This window comes from Poromitra crassiceps (genome assembly GCF_964638095.1).
Source record: "Poromitra crassiceps genome assembly, contig: HAP1_SCAFFOLD_248, whole genome shotgun sequence".
NCBI classification, from domain to species: Eukaryota; Metazoa; Chordata; class Actinopteri; order Beryciformes; family Melamphaidae; genus Poromitra; species Poromitra crassiceps.
The window spans coordinates 238,181-262,855 of NW_028152148.1; the positions used below are offsets into that span (position 1 = coordinate 238,181).

At 42.9% G+C, this 24,675-nt stretch overlaps 2 protein-coding genes across 2 annotated transcripts; both read left to right on the forward strand.

Annotated features, from left to right (window-relative positions):
* Positions 1 to 2,451: 2,451 nt before the first annotated feature.
* On the forward strand, positions 2,452 to 4,541 carry LOC310770850 (C-X-C chemokine receptor type 3-like; the record flags this gene model as incomplete). Its single annotated transcript, XM_083663554.1, has 2 exons — positions 2,452 to 2,787; positions 3,771 to 4,541. The coding sequence occupies 2 exons, from the start codon at positions 2,452 to 2,454 to the stop codon at positions 4,464 to 4,466; spliced, it is 1,032 nt and encodes a 343-aa protein (XP_083519680.1). The 3' UTR covers positions 4,467 to 4,541.
* Positions 4,542 to 12,740: 8,199 nt separating this feature from the next.
* LOC310770859 (rano class II histocompatibility antigen, B alpha chain-like) lies at positions 12,741 to 15,080 on the forward strand. Its single transcript, XM_083663564.1, has 4 exons — positions 12,741 to 12,849; positions 13,165 to 13,410; positions 14,386 to 14,667; positions 14,783 to 15,080. Exons 1-4 carry the CDS (start codon positions 12,792 to 12,794, stop codon positions 14,902 to 14,904), a joined length of 708 nt encoding a protein of 235 aa, XP_083519690.1. The 5' UTR covers positions 12,741 to 12,791; the 3' UTR covers positions 14,905 to 15,080.
* The last annotated feature ends 9,595 nt before the right edge of the window (positions 15,081 to 24,675 follow it).

The following is a 24,675-nucleotide window of genomic DNA, read 5'->3' on the forward strand; positions in this document are numbered from 1 at the left end:
ATCCCCTCTCTCTCTCCCTGCCTACTGTCCTATATAAAAATAAATAAAGGCAAAATACCCACGAAATAATCTTAAAAAAAAAGAAGACTAGGGAGCTTGTTATTGTGAGTCACCGCAATGCAGGTCATGATTTTACACCTGTTTTGTTTGATGACCAGCCTGTTAAAACAGTAGAAGAGATTAAATACGTAGGAACCTTTTTTTTAATGCAATCTAAGTTTCACAGCCAACACAAAATACATCTTTCAATGCATTTGATCTAATCAGGAAATTGGATTCATACAAAATAAACAAAGCTATTCTGGAGACTGTCTGCAGGAGTCTTATTGAAAGTGTTTTGACCTTTGACATGTGTACATGGTATGGGAATCTAGGGGCTAAGAACAGAAATAGACTGTGCCGAATTACAAACATGGCGAGTAAAATTATTGGGAAAGAGCAGGAACAACTGGGATGTATCTATAAAAGCCAGGCAAATTGTGTCTGATCCTGTATATCTCCGTTTCACAGAGTTCACAAAACTGCCCTCGGGAAGACGCTACAGAGTTCCTGCAGCAACCAAGAACATCTACAAAACATCTTTCATACCAAACCAAACGCAATAAATCTGCTAAATTCATAAACATCATCCAGATTTAGAACCATGTCCGTTATCGCTGTCTGTATTGTGCATCTTGTTCTTTGTTGTATTATGTATTCTGTTGTTTCCTGTGTTGTGTATATTATGTATTCTGTCGTTTCGTGTGTTGTGTATATTGTGTATTGTGGTGTTTGACATGTATTGTGACTTGCATGTGTGCAAGCAAACCTGTGAAGCCAAAGACAAATGCCCACATTGTGGAGAACAATAAATGGAATTGAATGGAACTCCTCCAGGTTTGATATGGAGATCCTGTTCACAGTAGCACCGGGGTAGCCACTCTCCCACCACTCGTCACTGTGTCCTTGACTGGGACCATTAATAAGCCACCCCAATAGTAGACTCAGTTCTCAGTCCACCCCAATAGGGACCAAACGGCATAAGGTTCGTTTCCATGACTATTTACTACTTCCTAGGGTTCAGGCAATTTGGAGCCGCCGGTTCCTAACAACAACTCCACGTCGGCCTGAATGAGGAATGCTGACACCATCCAGGTATGTCCACTGAGCCACTTCCTCTTCTTTGATGTTATGTGTGCTCACCGGCATCCTCTTCTGAGTGTAAACCATTGGCAGATTGTAAAACTGTTTCCCAGTGAGAAATCTTGAAATCTCCAAATCTCCAAATCTGCCAACATGTAGCTGGAAACTGACGACTTTGGTTAATAAACTGATTTGGGCCTTCCTTCCATTCACATTCAGTTTCCTCATCAATGCTCCACCCAGCGTTCAATGCCAGAATTCCATGTACACACACACACACACACACACACATACACACACACACACACACACGCACACACACACACACACGCACACACGCGCACACACACACACACACACACACACACACACACACACACACACACACACGCACACATACACACACACACCACACACATACACACGCACACGCACGCACACGCACACACACGCACACGCACACACGCGCACACACGCACATGCACACGCACAGGCACACACACACACACACACAGGCACAGGCACACACACACACACACACACACACACACACACCCACACACGCACAGTGTCAGAGAAGAGGTCTGATAATAAAGAAGAAAATAAAAGAACAAAAAAAGTACATTATGGCTCCAAAAGTGTTGATCAGTGTTGACTACTTCTAAGTGTTTTTATTGTATTTTCTACGTTGTATTGTAGTTATGTTTTTGTTTTAATTGGCAGTATTTTGCATTATTTTACCTCTTTGATTGTGTTACTGTAAGTGTATGTATGCACTGCTCTCTCTGTCATCCAGGGACTACGGATGGAAATTAGCAGCATGGCTAAATCCGGCATGTTTACATCTTGTTTGATATTCATTGTCGCTATCAAATAAATAAATAAAATAAATACATAAATAAATAAAAATGTCCCATATACACCTCAGTGTCACCTGCCAAGTATTTCTGATTTTGTAGCTTTATGTAGCTTGTGATTAAAGTGGCAGCCACTGTGGATGTGTGTTTTATGGGCTCAAACTGAGTGTGATCACACTAAAGGGAACTATGTAGGCATAGCCCACTTTCCAGTCTAACTGCCTAATCCAGTATTACCTCATCTAGGTGACATCGATACGATGTGAGTTCTATGTGGCTCTGAATGTGTTTAGAAGCCTCGGCTGCCCTTTTTGAGACGTCACAGTTACAAGCGAGGAACCAGAGAGCAGCAGACCAGTGTTTAAGCTGCCGTTTTTTTCCCAACTGCCTTGACTTCTGAGGCACGATAACATTTTGAATAAACATTTCTCTCAGTGTTAAACCTGTGAATCAACAATAGACAAACATGGTCATGGATGTGGACCTTACTGGGATATTTGACCAAAACTACACCTACGACTACTTCGACTACCAGAATGTGTATGGTGAAGCGGACGACAAGCCAAGTGGTCATTTGGAAGTAGTTGTGTACTCCTTGGCGTTGGTCGTGGGTCTTCTGGGGAACGGGCTTCTCCTGGTGGTTCTGGCTCAGAGGAGGTCGGCCTGGAGTGTGACAGATACCTTCATCCTCCACCTGAGTGTGGCAGATTGCCTGCTGCTGGTCACACTGCCCTTCCGGGCTGTGGAGAGCACTCAGGGATGGAGCTTCGGGACACACTTCTGCAAAGTCACTGGAGCCATATTCAATGTAGCTGCCTGGTAGTGTATACAGTATACAGAACAGGTGAGGACAAAAAGAAAGTGAAAGTTAATTTGAGTTTAGCTGTGAGTGTGGGGGAGTTTTTTGGACTAGGGATCTCGCGTGTTACGCAGACTTGATTCCTAGGCTCGCCCTGCAGCTCGCGAGCTGGCCCTGCAGCTCACATGCAGTTCGCCCGCTGCGTGGCCTCGCCCACAACTCGGCTGCTGCGTGGCTTCGCCTGCCCTATTGGCGTGCGTGTGTGTGTTGCTCACAAAATGTTATTCCCTTAAGTTTACATGTGTGTGTGCGCGTGTGCCTCTTAAGTTTACATCCATCAGTCTTATGACATCATCAGTGTCTTATGACATCACTGATGACATCATCAGTGGGACAAATGACAAAAATGATGAGCGATGATGTCACTGATGACATCAATGTACAATTATCAAGTGACATCTCTGATAACATCACTTATGACATCATCAGTGGTTTATGACATCACTGATGACATCATCAGTGGGACAAAAATTGAAACAGATTACAAACAGACAGAGAACAAACAGAGCCCACATTGCCAAATGTATAGATATATAGATAAATAGATATATAGATAGATAGATAGATAGATAGATAGATAGATAGATAGATAGATAGATAGATAGATAGATACATGTAGATACGAGATAGATAGATAGATAGATAGATAGATAGATAGATAGATAGATAGATGAAATGTGATTAGACTGTAGGCCATTATATCCTGCCAAGTCGAGCGAGACTCAACAGACCAGAGTCAAAGTACTTCATACTGCTTTTGAACTATAGCATACTCCGCTCTGGATAGCCAGCCAGTTCAACATTCACGAGAAGAGGAAGAGAAAGGGACCAGAGAAGGGGGGTGGAAATACAGATGTGTTGTGTTGGTTAACTCAAGTGTAAAAGGAGAATAACTGCTTATCCCCCCTCTCTCTCTCTCTCTGTCCTCCAAGATCAACTTCTACTGTGGGATCTTCCTGCTGGCCTGCATCAGTCTGGACCGCTACCTGTCCATCGTCCACGCTGTCCAGATGTACTCCAGCACAAAGCCCCGGTTAGTCCACATCAGCTGCCTGTTGGTCTGGCTCTTCTCCCTGCTCCTCATCATCCCTGACTACATCTTTTTAGAGGCTTTGACCTTGAAGAATACAACACAAGGACAAACGGTGTGCACTCACAGCTACCCGCACGCCTCTCTGTCAGCATTTGACTGGCGGCTGGCATCACGCCTGCTGTTCCATATAGTGGGCTTTCTCCTGCCTTCGGCTGTCCTGCTCTATTGCTACTCCTTCATCAGGACCATCAGTGTGATCCTGGCCCTGGTGCTGGTCTTCTTTCTCTGCTGGACGCCGTACAACATCACTCTCATGGTGGAGACCTTCCAGAGCAGCAATGAGGCACCATACACATCTACTGATGGTGTGTATGGAAAGGGAACCGGTCTGTTGGTCACTTCTGCTCTGGGCTGTTTTCACGCCTGCCTCAACCCTCTGCTTTATCTCGGCTTGTGCGGAAACTTCAGGAAGCGGGTGCTGAAGATGCTGAGGTGTGAGAGAGGGCGACAGGCTGTCTCTCTGTGGGAGTTGGGTGTCACATCCCCTGACCAGACTGGCCAGAGGGAAGAGCTGAATCAGATGGGAAGGTTTTAGAGCCACACATCATCATGACCTATGCCGATTTTGCTGTTAGGTGTGTGTGTGTGTGTGTGTGTGTGTGTGTGTGTGTATCAACTGTGATGTCATCAGGCAGTTGTGATGTCATCAGTGATGTCACTCGAGCAATTTTCTTCTTCTCGAGTTAATATTGGTTAAGTGGTGTCTGTTTGCTCCGTAAATATTGAACTGTTGGATTAATGAATCTACTTAGTTTCCAACTGTTACACATATTCATCATAAAGTTAATGCCATAACTTTGGGAATTTTAGGGAATATCTTACTCCTGTCAATGTTGTTCCAATTTAACAAAATGGTGTCTATAGTAATAATTTACTAATGGTGTTCATGTTACTATAGGAATTACTTTATGCATTATTTAATAGTTTAGGGTCAGTTAATTCTTAATAAGCATTAACTAATGCGTATTAATGCTTATTAGCATTAGCAATAATTTTGTGACCTGCATTATTGTAAAGTGTTTCCATATTACTCTGTGACTGTGAACTGAACTTTGAGCTCTTGTGAAGTGTGAACTTGCACAACATTATATTTAGCTATGCTTTTTTCCTTCAAAAACAGACGGCACCTAACCTAACACATCTCAGACCGCTTTCTTTCCTTCGCTTTCTTTCCTTTCTCTTTCTCTCACTATGATAATCATATAATCACTTGGCTCTTATCCACAGTTATGTACCGTGAGCAGTGTTGGGCAAGTTACTCAGGAAGTGTATATTACGTATTACTGAGTACTCCTTTAAAAAGTAATACAATTACTTTACTTATTACTTTCAAAAGTAATACTCGCTACTTTACTATTACTTTCATACACCAGTTCCGAAAAAGTGACATACAACCTGGTTAACCAGCTCCTTTTAAAACTGAATCCACTTTATTGGAACAATAATTCACCTTACAGGAGGAGTCAACAATCAGCCAAACTGCAGACTTTTTATTTCTTTATGTTGTTTTTATGTTTGGACCGGTGCATGTAACCTGACCAAACATAAAAACATTGGTGTGAACATACTCACGGCTTCTCTCTTCAATCTGTGGTTATAACTGGCGCTGAAATGGCATGGAGATTCCTTCAGGAAATACTTCCGTTCAAGTGCCCGCCCTCCGCCTTGTCTCGTACTGGATTGGATGTTGCCAAGCTATCACTCCGATCGACACTGGCCAATAGGGACGTGCGTTACTTCTTTCTGCTGTAGGTCCCACCCTTATTGTAACAGAAAAAGTTTTGCAAAACTCAGGTTTTGCAAACAAAACTTTTCATTTCGCAAAAGAAAAGTTGAGCTTTGTAAGCAAAGGTAATGGTTTCGCAAACAAATGTTTTGGAGTTGAGAACAAAATGTTTATGTTTGCATGCAACTTTTTTTAATTCACATTAATGAAAAATCTAAATCTAAATCTAAATCTAAATTATTTTATTTTATTTTTAAAATTTTCTTTGATTGGATTGTTGATAGTTTTGTTTTCAAATCTATTTTTTTGCATACGGATCTATTTTTTTTATTACAAAGTGGATTTATTTTCTCACAGATACACTGTCTTTGGTTACAGGATGTAAACTTTCAGTCACAGAATAAAGACACATATATCTCTCCATACACACCCCAGCTTCATGCGTCACTGAACACACGCATATTTTTTAACACCTGTATGGTGTAGAAATTAGAAACATGTGACATCATGTAGTCTATATAGCAAATGGTTTATTTAAATTGTGTAAGTTAGTAGCCTACTTAATTAACCTGTATAAAGTAGTGTGGCACAATATTGTGCTTTAAGTAAAACAGTTGTCCAATGGTAAAGTAAAGGCGAAAATGAATTATGCAAATGACAAATAATGTGAAAATGAATAAGCAAGAATATGAAAATGGATTAAAGAAAGACACATTTTACATTGCATTTTGCAAATCAGCATGAATTCATCAGTCTTCCATTTGTCAATTTAATTAATTTAATTGACTTATAAATGGCTCATTTATAAGCATTTTTTATTAATATAGGTTTATAAATAGTTTTATCAAACAGCTCATTTAAAAGCATATTTTTCTAGAAGCCGTCTGGAAAGTGAATATATACAGTAAATAGGGGATTCTTCAGGAGTCAAGACATTGGTGATGGACTGGGGAGGTGGGTGGGGTCAAACACAGCTTTCAGAGAATGGGATGCGATCAGCTCAGGTACAGCGACCAGAGATCAGGGAAAGAGAATGATGACACGCTGAGCATGGCTATAAATAGGCTGCCACGTCATAGCCTCGGCACTGACGACATTATCGGCGTCATATAGGCAAGTGCGTCACACGGACATCACACTAGGATTACACTTGTCGTCACACTAGGATTAGGGCCTATGATGAGGTCACTAGGATTACAGATGCGAGGCAGCGTGTCTGGTCTTCATCTTGAAACTAGGTCGAGACCACCATTTCAATCATGAGAGACCAGACGCAAGCTTTATTCAAGTATGGCATGGCGATAAGATCTATGGCATGAAACGGCATGGCAGCTAATTCTGATGGCATGGCAGCATGGCGACTAGTTCTTTGGCATAATGACTCCATGGTAAGATGCCTCTCTTCTTGAGGTGAGAGAGGGCATCTGCTCAGACTAGAATAGAGAATCCCCTGAGAATTACTGCTTGGATTGGATAAAGATTTGTATAGGCCTAGGGTGATAATGCAGGGGACACAGAGGAAAAAAGCACAGTATTGTGCACAGAAGAAATCCATGCAGTCAGCAGAGACATCCTTTTCCAATGCAAAAGATTCCCAGCAGGAATCAAAGAGCAGACACCGAATTAGGCACTGGGCAGACAAATGCCAAATGCCATCTAGAAAACATTCCTGGATGAACAATGACGGACTTTTGCGCATCGGAGGCGCCATGAACCCATAAAAGCACCCTCTCTCTCTTTCTCGCTCGCTCTCTCTCTCAGCTCACTCTCTCTCTCTTTCACTCTCCCCCCCTCCCTCCCTCATGTCGGTTGACGCATGTAAAAGCAGCTGCCAATTACCAATAACTTAATTTATTTATCCTGGTTGCTGCTCCACCCTCTGCCGATCTGGGGAGAGCCGAAACTGGCTCCATGCTTCCTCCCAGACATGGGTGGTTAGCCAGCCGCTTCTTTTCACCTGACAGAGGAAGCTTCACCGGTAGGACATAGCACGTGGGAGGTTCACGCTATTCCAACCAGTTCCCCTCCCTCTGAACAGGCGCCTTTAACGACCAGAGGAGGAACCACATTAGCAACCAGGATATTGCATGTTTTTGTCAAATTGTCATGGCAAATTGTTTACAAAAGATGGACAATAAAGCTGATTTTCAAAGTACCTTTTAAGTTGTGAATTAAGTCAAATTTCTCTCTTGATTACAAAGGTGGAAAATACAACTGTTTTTAACGGGGTGTTTAATGATTAAATGTTTAAGCTCCCCACAAATGCAGATGTTTTTTTAATATTACAATTACCAAACAGATAAAAAGTAGATTATTGAAATGTTTTAACTTATTTTAGATTTAGAATGTTAGAATTTTCTATAAAACACAATACATTTTAATGTAATTCCACAACGTTTATTTTTGGCCCTCGGCCCTCCACCCAGATTGAGTTTTGGCCCTTCATGGGAAAGAATGTGGGCACCCCTGGTTTAGAGGCTCCATCATCTCAACACATTCTCATTATTCACAACATAGCATGTCCTCTCTATGTTGACTATTTCTCACCTTGGCTTCACTTCTGAACACACAGGGGAGCCTTTTCCATCAAGACCGTAGCCAAAAACCTCTGTTACAGTTATATCTATTTAGACATGAAACAACTTGGTTAAGGTTAGACAAATGGTTGGCTTCAGTTCAGCATAAATAACAAAAAGTTAAATGTGACTTATGGTTGAAATGACTTTGAATCGAACCCCGGTCTCTGATGTCAAAGACCACAACACCCTTACTGGCCAACGGTTTGTGTCATTGTCACACTCCTGTGGTGTTGTTTTCACACGTGGGATCTATAGGAGTCTGTTGATCTACTCTGCATGTTGAAAAGTGACGGGGTGAGATGATGTCCTCATGGACCTGGTCAACAGCCTGTGTGGTGTCCATGTTTTCATCTGCATTTTCACATGAACCCAGGAGACTGGAAATAACATGAAGGAGCAAATTATGTTTTATTATTAACAGCATAGAAATTGGATGTAAATGGAAAGAGATGAAATAAAATATGTTCACTCTAAAACAACGAGAATATGATGATGCTGTGATATATGAAGCCTAGTGTGGACGCTCCCATCCTCACCTGAGCTCATCACACACACACACACACACACACACACACACACACACACACACACACACACACACACACACACACACACACACACACACACACACACACACAGACACACACACACACACACACACACACACACACACACACACACACACACACACACACACACACACACTCATGTGGTTGAGCATGACTAAAGTTACTTTCTTCATCCCCTCCTATCAGTCACACATCAAATCATCACAAAATCTGCCTTCTATCAGCTCAAAAACATTTCCTAACTCCGGTCATCTCTCTTTGACCCCGTGACCCTGTGGCAGAGACAGTAGAAGAGTTAGATCCACACACTGCTGGAGACTTCTCCAATAGATTTATTGTATTGTTGTGGTCACAAATGACCTTCTTCAGAATGAATGATTCATTCCAAAGAAGGTCGTTTGTAAGCTAAACGTAATACAATAAATGTAATTGGAGAAGTCCCTAGCAGTGTGCAGACTCTACTTCTCTTACCGGTTACTGATTATTTGTTTGTCCTGCACCTGCTAATCAAGTGGATGTGCTTTACTTTACTTTACTTTACTTTACTTTACTTTACTTTACTGTAGCAGAGACCCCCCATCTGGAGTCCTGTCCAGGGTAGCCAGCAAAGCCCTGGACAGGCTCCATGTGCAGAACTAAGCTGCCAGGTTGAGGGTTCTCTCCTGAACCAAGCCCTGGCAGACATCACCTCCACCCTCATCCACCTCCACTGGCTCCTGGTCAAGTCCTGCATCACTTACAAAATCCTCCACGCTCTCACCACCCCAGTATCTATGTGACCTGGCATTATTATAACAACTGTTGCCAAGGGGAGTAGCTATTGGCTGCTCAAAAAGCCGACAGAAGTGCGCATAATATTATGACATTGTGCTCATTTGCATATGAATCACCTATAAAACCTACTGCTCGCTACGGAGGGAGGGGAAGCGCTGTACCTGAAACGGGAACTGTAGCACCATGGACCACAAGGCACTGAGAAGAGTGAGGCGCACGGCCCAGCACGTGACAGGATGTGAACTGCCAAAACTGCAGGAACTGTACAATCAGTGGTGCCTCAGGAGGTCCCGGAAGATCATCAAGCACACGAACCACCCGCACAACAGCCTGTTCTCCCTGTTGCCCTCAGGGAGAAGATACAGGGTCCTGAAAGCACGAACGTCTGCAGAATAGTTTCTTCCTGCAGCCTGCAGGCAACGAGACTCCTCAATAAATAACACAAACACCTGTATTATTGACATTTGCACACTGACAAGTGGACACTTTTGGACACTGGACACTTTGGGCCCTATTCTCCTACAAGCCTTCGGCGCTAAAACGGGCCTTAAACGCAAAAAAACGTGCCTTGCGCCTGTTTTGGGACGATATCAATATGGCTTTAGGCTGCCCAATGCCGAATGGGCGTGGCGCAGTCCCAGAATGGGCCAAAGTGGGCGTGTCGGCGCTAACTACCGGCGTAGTGCTATCTTCGCACCTGGCCTACATTTAGCGCTTTGCGCCTTTGAAAACCAGGCCTATTCAGTGCGCCAGTGCACTTGTGCCTCTCCCCTGTCACCCTTCTCTGTCTCTCTCTGAAACCAGGCCTATTCAGTGCGCCAGTGCTCTTCTGCCTCTGAGTCACCCTTCTCTCTCTCTCTCTGACTCCCTCGCTCAAACAGACACAACACATAGCAGCACCCAGCTTCCCATAGGAAATAGCAGTTGTAAGTTTACTGCCTGTGAATGTCCACTCCCAGCATGCAATTGGGTCCTCCATTTCGCTACTAAATAGCAACCAAATGAGCCGAAATAGATATAAAAGGTAGATCTAAAATAATGTGTAATGGTAAGACAACCTGCAATTGTCGAACATTTCAATATTGGACCAAATAAAACATCGAAATGAAACACCACCCTATGTGAAACATATATGTCCTCTTAAGCCTATATATACCCCTTGTGGGTTTAACGTGATTTAGATAAGTGACAGCGGAACGCGCTTCTGTGATGTGCTATACTGTGATGTCCGCTCCAATAACTTGGCCCTACTTGACATTTAGTTTTACAATAAAAACACATTTATGCAATGACTTTACATAATGTAGGGTATATTTATGTGCATCGATCATTCTACCTGCAGCAGGGGAGAGAAAACGATATCTTTCTGGACAAACTTTCACCAATCTAATAGGCTATATTTTTCTAGCTGATGCGTTTAGTACATTATTTTCACTTTGATCTTGCTATAGTGTAGCGTATTTACATGCTTGCAGTATTGAAACTGCAGTTAGATTGGTTTGAGAAGCATAATAATATGGAATAATAGCCTATAATGCAGTCAGACAGACAGACTGGATGAAGGGAGGGGGGGGGGGGGCAGAGCGTTTGGCTTTCGTCTGGTTTTGCGGGATCACTGGAATTGGAGCTAAAAAGGCAAGCGTGCGATTCGTTTATTGCAGTTATCCAATGAGCATGACGGTGCATAATTTTACGCTTAAAAGGCGTGGTTGTAATGGTTGAGGCTGCGTCTAGCGCCAGCACGACGATATCAAGTGCGCTGGTCCACGCCCACTGATTTGAGCTGCGCCAGGCGTTCGGCCTAGAAACAGCGCCGATGCAACGATAGGGACCTTTATATGTAATCTATCTTATTCTATTTTAATAGGCTACCTATCACTTTTACCCTATTACCTTTCTTACTTTATTGTTTACCTCAACTGCCTTACATACACTGTTTACATTATGTGCTATTTAGCTATATTGCCCTATCGTTGTGTTGTGATTGTGTGCTCTATTTGTTGTTTGCTGTGATTTTGTACCTATTTATCTTCTGCACCTTGTCTGTAATGGAGTCCACAGCATAAGAATGTCACACGTGTGTGAACTTGTACAACAGAGTGACAATACAAATGTTGAATCTTGATCATCAGACCTCTCTGGATGACAAGCAAGCAGATGAAGCAGCCACCAGCTGTACAATGCTTTGAGATTCAACGAAGGTGAATGACAGATCCAAAGCGACAAACAGACAGACAGACAGACAGACAGTCAGATGGTCAGACAGGCTGGCAGACAGACAGACAGACAGACAGACAGACAGATGGTCAGACAGGCTGGCAGTCAGACAGACAGACAGTCAGACAGACAGACAGTCAGACAGACAGACAGACAGACAGACAGACAGACAGACAGACAGACGGTCAGACAGTCAGACAGACAGACGGTCAGACAGACAGACAGACAGACAGACAGACAGACAGACAGACAGACAGACAGACAGACAGACAGACAGACAGACAGACAGACAGACGGTCAGACAGACAGCTAATTTTTAGAATTGTTTTTCTGGTTTTTATCTCTGTTTCCTTTGTTTCTGTCAGATTTTATTCCCCCTGTTTTACTATATAAAACACTTCGGAAGTTATTGATTGACTATATAGTCATTATAGATGTTTTACTATATAAAACACTTTGGAAGTTATTGAATGACTATATAGTCATTATAGATGTTTTACTATATAAAACACGTTGGAAGTTATTGATTGACTATATAGTCATTATAGATGTTTTATTATATAAAACACGTTGGAAGTTATTGACTGACTATATAGTCATTATAGATGTTTTACTATATAAAACACTTTGGAAGTTATTGACTGACTATATAGTCATTATAGATCTGTTTTACTATAGAAAACACGTTGGAAGTTATTGACTGACTATATAGTCATTATAGATGTTTTACTATATAAAACACTTTGGAAGTTATTGACTGACTATATAGTCATTATAGATTCAACAGTCAGACATTATGTGAGTGTTATTCTCCATCATCACTTCATTTCTCAGCATTTCTCAACTGTGTCTACCTGGAGACTGATGATGCAAGTCAAAGCTGTAATGTGATTGGTGGAGCTGCGTGTAAGACAACGCTGTTCCTTCAGTGTTTACTTCAGATTGCAGGCAGCAGTCAGTGTGAAGTCGACACGGTGCTAAGTTGTGTTGTAAAGATGAAGAGCTCACAGACCCTCGTCTTCCTCTCATGTCTCCTTGGTGTCACAGCATACAGTAAGTACATCACACGTCTGTTCCTCACATTGAGTCTCACACTCACTCCAATGTTCTGTTGATGTGAAAATCATTTGAACTGAGCTCCTTCTGAACCAGAGAGACATTTAGAGTCAGTGGAGATATTTAACGTTTTCTGCACCTCTGATGAAATAAACTTTTCACTCTTATTAATTATTAAACGGTTGTTTTAATATAAAAACAATAAACAGACAAACTCTTTAACGTGACGTGAGGATGTGAAAAATAAATCCACTCTGTGATTCTGGATGTGAAGAAGTTTGACATTTTGTTTTTCATCTTGTGTCTTCTCAGCTGTACATGAGGATATTGTGATCAGTGGCTGTTCAGAAACTGATGGAGAGGAGATGTATGGACTGGATGGAGAAGAGCGATGGTACGCAGACTTCATCAACAAGAAAGGAGTTAACTCTCTGCCCAAGTTTGCAGAGGATATGACCTTCACAGGATCTTATGAGATGGCTGTGGTTAATCAGGCCATCTGCAAACAAAACCTGCAATCAGATCGGCGTGCCTACAAGAACCCTCCTCTGCAACTCGGTAAGGAAACATGACACAGCTTAATTTACCACTGTCTTCAACAATTTAAACTACAGATAAGGAAGGACTGCAGGTGTTTTACATTACTGTCAGAAATATACAATAACTTTAAGTGATCTCTAAAAACCCATCTGGAAAGCCTTTTTACAGATCTATGTTGATTGTTTTTGTCTGATGATTGTTCTTATTTCTCATTGTAGCTACTGTATTATATTATTAGGCTGTTTAGGCTACTTTTGATTGTGTGTGAAGCACTTTGTAAATCTTCGGGCGACATCCCCTATTTACGCTTGCGCACCTGTTTGCGCGTGCCTTGCGCATTTGTCCAGGTGTTATGCCGAGTTTTGCACCGGACACACACACACACACACACACACACACACACACACACACACACACACACACACACACACACACACACACACACACACACACACACACATTTACCTGGATAAAACGTCCGTTTCCCCTTAAATTAAAGGGTTTAACCTCAGCCAGGCCATACAACAATAATATATAATATATAATATATATAATATATATATATATATATATATATATATATATATATATATATATATATATATATATATATATGATGTTATATGATGATATATGATGATATGATGTTGTATAGGACAAATCAGCGTGACGTCACAACAACAACAAATCCCCCAGAAATGCGGAAGCCCGCAGCAGTTAACTGGTAAAGTTGTGCCAAACAAACATTAATGCCTCAAAAAAGATACATGACATCGCTTCTATTTTGACATTCTGAGTGAGAGCAGAAGTAGCTCAAGAGTTTGGTGTATAATATAAACATGTCGTGTTAAAGTTGTGTGAACTGTCACAGTTTTTACAATGTAAACCGCACAGCCGGGGCTAGAGTGAGCACTGGGGCCATTTTCCCCCAGTGACGCGGTTTGTTTACCAAAATGCTGCTCGGCTGATCCCTCGTATTGTTGTACCCTACAGATGCTCCTCACAGCTTCATCTACACCAGAGATGATGTGGAGCTGGGAGTGGAGAACCACCTCATCTCCCATGTGACTGGGTTCTACCCCGCTCCTGTCAAGGTCTACTGGACCAGGAACGATGTGAACGTGACTGAAGGAACCAGCCTCAATGTCCCCTACCCCAACAAAGATGGCACCTTCAGCCAGGTCGCCAGGCTGAGCTTCATCCCACAGCTTGGAGACATCTACAGCTGTTCTGTGGAGCACCAAGCCTTGAGCCAGCCGCTGACCCAGATCTGGGGTGAGGCACCTTTATCTGTTAGCTAGCTAAAACTGCAGTTAGCCTAGCTAACAACAACCAAAACTATCAAGTGATGCTGTCTTCCTGTGTGTTCATGTGTTTGGTTCCTCCTCAGATGTGGAGCAGGAGCAGCCGGGGATCGGACCTGAGGTGTTTTGTGTACTGGGTCTGACCGTGGCTCTACTGGGCGTGGCCACAGGAACCTTCTTCTTCATCAAAGGAATCGAATGCAACTGATCAGTTATTGATCAGTTATTGATGATGTGAGGCAGACCGAAGGAGCTGCAGGAGTTAACAGACTGCTTTCTGTCATACTGGTTTTATACTGCTTCTCTCTGCTGTGTGGATCTGTACTGATTCACCTCACATGTTAACTTTCACACAAACAAATCAATTAAACTTTTTTATCTGTTTGTTCTTTTTAGTAATGAATATTTACATTTCCACTGTTTACCTTTGAAATAGCAAAGTTATTGTGACATTTGGACTGAATAGTCAAGCACTGCTTTTATTATGGGTGCATTCGTAAACAGTCACTCTGAGCACCAGAGTGCACTCAAAATGGACCGTTCATAAAGCATTGAATTTCTTTGAACAGCCGCCCTCTCATTTTAGTCTAGACCATAGGTCTAGACAGATGTTTAGAACATCAGATTGAATTTATGAACGCACTCTGAGTAGCCTATTTTAGCCTACATACTTTCATTAAATTACATAATGCTAGAAATATTGTGTGCTTATTTCTGCCTCGCACATGTGGGTGATTATTTTATTTCAGGCACTTTCATGTCCCTGGGATGCATTTTTAATACTTTTTTTCATGTTGTTTTTGTTATCATTGCTTAGTATGATTTATTACTCACCTAGACTTTATTATTCTCTCTGAATATTTTTTTAATCTACTTTTACACTGTTTTATGTTCAAAAGAGAATAACTCCCGCACACTGTCTCCAAATGCAAAAAGTTTATTAGACAGAATAACGTTTCGGTCCTAAGACCTTCTTTAGATTCTGAAGAATTCTTAAGCTCTTAGGACCAAAACGTTATTAACTTAAATTAAATAAACTTTTTGCATTTGGAGACAGTGTGTGGGAGTTATTCTCTTTTGATCCAGTCGGGTTTTCCCTCCTCTGACGCACCTGTCATTTAGGTGTGCAGAAGCTTTTACTCCTTACACTGTTTTATGTTGAAATTTCACCATTTCCGCCTTGTCCCCACCACAGAGTTTTACTATTACTAATATAAATACAGTTGAATCAATGATTTTCTCTCAAATATTTATACCTACAATTTATGACTTGTTTGTTTACACCAGCCTACCCAATCAGAGTGAAGAGGCTCATTAACATACTCTGTAAACTTTATTACCTCCAGTTGTGTTTTCACTCATGATGAAAATTCTGTCTCTTTTTAGTGATACAGATCATTTAGCTCAGCTCAGTAATGAGAGCCGCCTCTTTGGGCTCCCAAATGGCTCTTCAGTTAATATCCTATACTGGCCCTTTCTGGCTTTATCATTCAGTAAATTAGTAATGTTTTGACTTATGATTGGTATGTGTGCATAGTATCATACATTATTCAATTAATTATAGCCTACTAAAGCTTATAATTTCCAGAATACCATAATTTTACATTCGCCTGTTTGGTACTTGAAATAATGTAAAAACATAACATGTTATATAACAACAACATAGTAAACCCTGCTTAATATGATATGATATATTTACCTTACATTCTGCCTTTAGGTTGTCTGTTATTAAAATGCATGAAAATGCTGCTTCGTTTGTGACTGTCACTCATGCTGTTGTCTGTCATCACACATGATTGGTTGCACGCTCACACACACATCAACACAACAGTCAGTCCATGGAGTTCATGTGACTGAGCAGTGTGGTGAAGAGATCATCCTATTATGAAAAAAATAAACTGTCTCTCAGACGGGAGTTGAGTCAATGTTGTCCTTTTTTTTGAGTGGTATCCAGTGTGTATTGATACTTTGATTGATCAATCAGAACAAATCAATGATTTATCATCAGCATAAAACTCTCATTTATATTGTGATATTAACATGTCTGTCTCCATCTCCCTGCCTGTTTGCCTGCCTGCCTGCCTGTCTCTTTGTCTGTCTCCAGTGGCGTGTCTAGGGAGTGGCCTGGGGTGGCATGGGCCACCCCTCGAATCTGATTGGCCACCCCAGGTGCCACCCCATATGATTGGCTCTCTGCACAGTCAGTAAACCAAGCTTCCGTGTATAGGCGCAATCCAGTCTTAAACCCGAGAGGCGTAATGAGCCATAGTAGTGTCTAGCCTGCCGAAAGCCCAGAGAAGAAGATCTTGATTTGAGGATTTGGCGCAGCTGAGCAGCAAACAACTTAACGCTAAACCAATGTCGTGTGTGTGTGTGTGTGTGTGTGTGTGTGTGTGTGTGTGACGAAGTGAAGCGTCCTCTGTCTGATTCCTGGCGGCTACATGGACCAGGTGTGTTGATTCAAGAAGGTTTTTTTCTGGTACAAGGCATAAGTTATCAGAAGGTTAGTTTAGCCAATCTCTACTCTGCCTTCCCGGCGCGTCCCATGGAATGGTGAAGTAAAATAGAGTGAGACAATTTGTTACAGTATATCTGACATTTATTTCTGAGAATTAATTGACAACAGACATTGAATATAAAAGCTCAATACAATACACAGATCTGGGTCAACTCCTCTCCTGGTATCAATCGGCCATCAGAGATTGACCCTTTTCCATAGCCACAGACCCTCTTAACACATTCACTGCCAACAGTTTTTCCAATACAGTAGGTTGCTTCTGCCAAGGGTTTTTTTGAGGATTCTGGCTCATCTTTCAAGAGCCGAGGATTATTTTCTGCTAGGACTTTGTGAACACAAAATATCTCAAAAGAACTAATAGAATGTGTGCTTTCTCTGTCTAAAAGAGTTAGTTTGTAGAGTTAGTAGTTATGTAGGCATTAGCAGTTGAATACAGCATGGTTTCAGCATCTGAAAAGGAAAGCTGAGATAAATGCCTTTTTGTGAAATTCGATAGAACAGGCAGAACAGTCACTTTAACCATTTATTTTTGGCATCAGTGAGACATCAGACATCTAAACAATAGTTCTGAACAGTAATTTCCTCCAATATAACAGCACCCCCACAGCACCCCGCAAACTCCTCCCTCCGTGGGTGTGTCTCTGGTGGCTCTGCAGCGTGTGTCACATGTGAGTCTCTGCTGCCTGTCTGTGCTGCCTGGCGGCCGCTCGTCGGGCGAGTCTGGATCGGGCTCGTTCGTTTCTGGGGTTTTGGTTGTGAGCCGGGATGAAGCTGCGTTCGATTCTGGGCTTTCTGCTGCGTGTTTCAAAGTGTGTTGCACCCAGAGTCTATTTTTGGAATCCCCCACCGTTGTGCGCCAGCTCCCAGCGCGAAAGCGTTTTCGCCAATCCATTCTCATGAGAATGGATTCCTCACGCTTTTTCCTGCTGTTTTTGCTCAGCTTTCTCTAGTCTGGAGAGCACTGTCGCCACTTAGTGGGCCGGTGGAATGGGTTATACACGTTCGGTGGCTCCCATATTTTTATAGGATATGTAAAAGTTTTTTTTTTTTGACGAGTTAACTCGTCCACGGCAGTGAACGTGTTAATAAGCAATTACAAAAGTGGGTGGTCCTCTGTCTTCTGACGATGATTTCCCGTCAGTCAACTTCTCCTTTCCTATTTTTCCAGTTGGGGAGGGCTGATGTTCTCCGGAACTGGAAGCTTTCACTTCCAGATGTGACACTGCCTCTTAAATCAGGAACTGGAGACTTACACTTTCAGATGTGACATTGCTTCTCCACAAACATGCATGCTCCCACATTTCATGCAAAACTTTCATATCTTATAAGACTTGATGGAAAACCCCAGGCTTTTGCTATAAGTTTCTGGTAAACCTCAACATGGCGAATGCCACCCAATTCCGGCCTTCTCGATAAAAACATGGACTGTACAGTCTATAAGCCAGCAAGCAGATTAGCCTTTTGTTAACATTTACTATAACCCTTACTTCTATCAGAGACACACATAATGTTAACATTTTACTTAATTTGTCAGTACAAAGGAAACATGTCAACATGTTTACCTTAACACGAGAATCATGTGATTTTGGTGACCCTAATTTTAGAGAATTGATCGGATACATTTCAGAGAATCTGGGGATTTTCGATGGAACACTGCAAGGAAAGAGGAAGTTTGACGACACAGACAGGAGGGTTTCAGATATACATTTGACTCAACTTTACTATAGAAACGGATGTTTTCGTCTGGAGATTGGAATAAACAGGGAACAGAAATCATAGTTTCATTTTTAGACAGCATACCCACCAGAGCCCCGTACACACACACACGCACGGACACACACAGACACACGCATGCACACACAGGGCCGGGCAACATTATCCTACATATCAATACTGGGTATCATAACATTAGGATATGGCACAAGCGCTGTCCCTCCATGGTATATTTCCGCATCAGTGTTCTATATGCTATTTATTTATTGTGGCATGCGTGAGTAGACTTTTTGATACACATGACATAGCTACTGTGCCAGTGGTTTAAAGAAAGACAACATACATTACCTGCCAACAAACACAGAGATTTTCACTTTGAAATTAAGCACCCTCGCTAAAAAAAATATCATGACATGTTACGGTAGACTTGAAACTTCACCCTGTCTTTAAAACTAAGCCTGCTACTAACAGGGTAAATGGACAATACACCTGTGTGCTAGGCTACGTGATAATGTGGTGCAGCAGGTGTGTTTTCATCTCAGCTTGCTAGTTGCTAACATGAGCAAACCTGTCGTCAGTCATTGTTTGGTTGTCAATGCTAATGCTAGCTAGGTAAATCTGTCTTGTGTAACTTTGTAGGCCTGATGTGAGCATGTCAAATGTATCCATGCATGCACAAGGACATCTATTGTGCAAGAGATATATAAAAGTGACATACAGTATGTCTTCATGTGACTATTACAGTATGAAAAGAAATCAGAACATTGAGGATTTCTTCTCCATCAAAACAAAGAAATTAAAAACTGCACAGCAGGACAGAGCAGCCAGCAGCACTGCTACCAGTCAGTCACAGTCAGAGCTGCAGGAGAGAGCAGCAACAAGCTCTCCTCCTTGTCAGTCAGATGAGTCAAGCCAGCAGCTTGACAGCAGGAGCCCCCAGCTGTATGTGTGCGTACTGTATGTATATACTGTCAAATCCTAATAGATTTATCTTTAGTAACCTAAACAGTTATCTTGATATTGCCTTGATGTCAATGGAATTGTGGTTAATTGCCAGACATTGCAACTAAAGTTGAAACTTGTCAATTATGTGTGTAGAACTGGGAAGCTTTATATTACATTTGTATGGTGCTACTCTGTGTGATTGATGGGTCTATTTCTCTTAAATTATGCTTTAAACACAGGAACGTAAGACACTGTAATGTTACTAATTAAAGTAGATATATGTAGTCTAGTTGGGACGAACATGGTAAATTAACGCTATTCTGACGTGTGCCGTGTGCGTGCACAGTGCGAGCGAGTGCGTGTTTTTTTTGCTAAAAGTCCAAAAAACGTAAGATTTTCTTCTGCACCGCCCTTGCGGGTGGCGCCGTGGCCACCCCTTCGTAAGTCTGTGCCCCACTTGTGCCACCCTGGTAAAAAAAGTCTGGACACGCCACTGTGTCTGCCTGCCTGTCTGTCTACCTGCTTGTCTTGTCTGTCTACCTGTCTGCCTGCCTGTCTGTCTACCTGCCTTCCTGTCTGGCTGTCTGACTGTCTGTCTACCTGCGTTCCTGTCTGTCTCTGTCAGCCTGCCCGCCTGTCTGTCTGTCTTCCTGTCTGTCTGTCTGTCTGTCTGTCTGTCTGTCTGACCGTCTGTCTGGCTGTCTGTCTGGCTGTCTGGCTGTCTGGCTGTCTGTCTGTCTGTCTGTCTACAGACTCTGTATGTCTGTCTGTCTGACTGACCGTCTGTCTGTCTGTCTGTCTGTCTGTCTGTCTGTCTGTCTATCTGTCTGTCTGTCTGTATCTCTGTCTGCCTGTCTGTCTGTCTGTCTGTCTGGCTGTCTGTCTGACCGTCTGTCTGTTTGTCTGTCTGTATGTCTGTCTGGCTGTCTGTCTGTCTGTCTGACCGTCTGTGTGTCTGTCTGTCTGTGTGTGTCTGTCTGGCTGTCTGTCTGTCTGGCTGTCTGTCTGTCTGGCTGTCTGTCTGTCTGTCTGTGTGTCTGTCTGTCTGTCCCTATAATATGAATAGATAACCTTAAGCATGCCACAGCCTCTGAAAGACAGTCTCACCGGCGTTCCTGCCGGCAATCCCGCATAGGAGTAAATAAAACAATGAAAAAAAACACATTTTGGACTGTTTTTTTTCTTGGTATCATGAAAATCTTTATTTTAGAGGTCCTATGGATGCCAAAAATCCAGACTAGAAAAAAAATTAAGGGGGGTGCGCGTGGACCCCTCCAAAGCGCCCTACTATTAGATTGCCTAGCTGATTCGGTGACATATTTTTCAGTCCCAACTGATTGGTTTCTGTCTGTGTCAATCCTCGAACTACTTCGACAATTCTGCACCAAAGAACTTAGATTGATAAGAACTGAAGCTATTACCTTTGTCATGAAGTGGACAGTGGGAAGCAGCAACAGTCAGCATGTAACCGTGAGTTTTCAATCAGTGCAATTTTTGCAGTGGACCTGAATGCATCCTAAAGGGTGGTACAGGAAACAACACCTTGTAAGTACCCTGTAAGTACGGGGTACAACACCTTGTACCCCTTGAGTAGGCCTACCCTGTAAGTACATATTTGGTCCAGTACAGGGAAAAACACCTTGTACCCCATAAGTACCCTGTAAATATAGGGTACAACACCTTGTACCCCGTAAGTACCCTGTAAGTACATAATTGGTCCAGTACAGGGAACAACACCTTGGACCCTGTAAGTATGGGGTACAACACATTGTACCGCTTAAGTACCCTGTAAGTACATATTTGGTCCAGTACAGGGAAAAACACCTTGTACCCTATAAGTACTGTTGTGCTCGTAGGAGCTGGTTTGGTTGTGAAATATGATTATTAATAATTATGAATTATTAATATTCATAAATGTATTAGATTTGACAGAAAATATTGTATTCTCTGTAAGATTCGGGGCACCACTGTAGTTAAGGCTACAGACCTGTCTAAAAGTCAAGTTATGACTATTTCAGACACCAAAACAAATTGTCATATCAGTCTCATAATGATATAATGTACATTGTACAGTTAATTGAAGGGTCAAAGTCCGTAAGCTTCTGTCACAGATTTCCACAGATAAAATACCTCATGAATAATAACCAAGATTCATAGAATTATGTAATAAAAAGATTTAATCAATCACAGTATCAATGGCCAATAACACAATGATTAAAATATCAGTTCATCACATTTATTCTACAACTAATAATGTACCACATCTATAGCTAACAACTAATATGAATAAACATTATATGAGTTATGAGGGCTGATCGTGTGTAGACCGCCTCTTTTTCAAAATGGCGGTTCTGCCAAATTTAGGAAAGGGTTGACCTGGTCAGACCGGGTTAGACTGACTGGGTCAGCCAAAAAGGGGACAGTTTAGCCTAAGTCACTCTGTGTGAGTGACTAATCAAACTCTCTAATTCAGCTTAACTGTATTCTAGCGGGTGGGAGTCCTGAGACCTCCAGACCGTTCCGAGCTTAGCCCTTCCGGTTGACCGGCTAGAACGGGCTCAGCTGGGAAGACGAGAGAGTGGGGGAGTGAGAGGGAGAGAGAGAGAGGGAAGTGGCCGCAGATGGCTGCCAAGTTCGTCCGAACTTGGCGCTCATCAGCGCTGCCTACAACACCTTTAGGCGTCTAGATCATTCAACAGTGTGCGAAACATTGTACATCAACATACATGATACTGTAATCAACATACATGATAATGCATTTCAATTGTATCTAACCACAACTCTGCCCAGGTAATTTAACCAGAAGGTCTCACGTCATTCCACTCGGAGGAGTGGAATGTCCTCCGGGCTCCGTCGTGGAACCAAGGTAACAGCGTGGATCCTCGAGGACCCCAGCGGCCGATTCGATTCAGGCCGCGGTGCGCTTCGTGTGGGCTTTCGGCTTTTCTCCTGGTTGCCCTGTGGGGCGGCGTTGACAAACCTCTGACACTGGTTAAAACGCGCAAACGAGTTTCTCTCCTTGCGACTTACTAAAACTAGCGGGTAATATCTATACTGGAATTAAGTAGAACTATTCCAGTATTTACGCAAGCCACTTAGGCTGGTTAACGGCACAAACGAGCTTGTCTCCCTGCGACTTACTATTAACTAAACAAAATAAAACGAGCTGGGTTTAGACTGAGTCAGAATGCCGGTGTGTTTGGTCGTTCAGCTTGGTTGGTTCATGCCCGGATCTTCAGGAGAGAGAGAGGTTGGGCGGCGGCGGCTCCCAGCGCTTACCCAAACCCCAAACTCTCTCCTCTGGAGGGGAAGGAAAGGAGGGAGCGAGCCGTGGAGGGTTCCATCACGGTCTGCCCCCCCCCCCCTTTCCCCCCCCCCCTCCCCGTGAAGACGGGTGAAGCTGGATGGAGACTTGAAGACCTCTCGAGGCTCCTGGAAACTTCTGGTAGCTCGTTGAACTCTGCTGTGTGCAGCGGTTTTGTTGTGGTAGTTTGACCAATCGGTGGATGTGGGCGTACACCTGATTGGCCAATGGCGTCTGGTTAGAAGGTTCGACCGAACCCTCTTTTGCTAAGAGGGAGGGAGTGTCCTTAGGGCCCCCCCCGATCCCTCGAGGGGAGGGGTGGCCCGGCTCCTTTCAGTCTGAGGACTGGGAGGGAGCGACCCCACCTGTGGTGAGCTGTGCTTTGAACCATTCAGAGGTGTGAAGTCACCTGAGGGATGACTTAATCAGCATCTTGGTGCTGATTAGATTTAGTCTGGCCCTCTGACTGATCTCAGGATGTGAGGAGGGGGCTCCTGATTAGATCAGCCTGGTTCCTGAGTAGACTGCCTTTGATCAGGACAGGTCAAAATGTGTTTCAACCTGGAGAGAACTGTTAAGTCATATTCTTATCTAATGTATAGTTCCATAAGAGAATGTAATCCCCAACAGTACCCTGTAAGTACATATTTGGTCCAGTACAGGGAAAAACACCTTGTACCCTGTAAGTATGGGGTACAACACATTGTACCCCTTAAGTACGCTGTAAGTACATATTTGGTCCAGTACAGGGAAAAACACCCTGTACCCTATAAGTACCCTGTAAATACAGGGTACAACACCTTGTACCCCATAAGTAAACTGTAAGTACATAATTGGTCCACTACACTGTAGTGACTACAGGGAACAACACCTTGACCTGTAAGTACGGGGTACAACAACTTGTACCCCGTAAGTACCCTGTAAGTACATAATTGGTCCACTACAGGGAACAACACCTTGTACCCTGTAAGTACCCTGTAGGTACAGGGTACAACACATTGTACCCCTTAAGTACCCTGTAAGTACATATTTGGTCCACTACAGGGAAAAACACCTTGTACCCCGTAAGTACCCTGTAAGTACAGGGTACAACACAGATCTTGTTACCCTGTACTTACATGGTTATTTTTGCGGGCTGTGTTCTAAAGCATTACTGTGACCTCTCCCTCGCCCTCGCCCTCACCTACCGCCTCCACAGTGTATGTGACTAATGAATAGGCTGGATCTGCCTGAACCTGGATTTCTCCTGACCCAAGTGCACTGAGACCGGACTGAGTGGACCCCCCTGGACCACCAAAAAGCCCCAAAACATTGTGCATGGGCATAGGTCCAGATGTATGAAGAGTGACAACTGTGATTCATATGGGTCTAGATACCAGGCTACTCTCTGCCACCAGCAGCCTTTAGGCCGGACTGTCTGCCTGGCAACAGGTGATGCTGGTCATGTGACCAGTGTGTGGCTCCTACATTGGTTTTTATAGCAGGACTCAGGTTGAGTC

Bases quoted from the DNA above. Each gene is read 5' to 3' on its own strand.
- LOC310770859 (XM_083663564.1), top strand. From the start codon at position 12,792: ATGAAGAGCTCACAGACCCTCGTCTTCCTCTCATGTCTCCTTGGTGTC. The intron at 13,411-14,385 runs GTAAGGAAACAT...TGTACCCTACAG, and splicing joins GAACCCTCCTCTGCAACTCG to ATGCTCCTCACAGCTTCATC. The intron at 14,668-14,782 runs GTGAGGCACCTT...GTTCCTCCTCAG, and splicing joins GCCGCTGACCCAGATCTGGG to ATGTGGAGCAGGAGCAGCCG.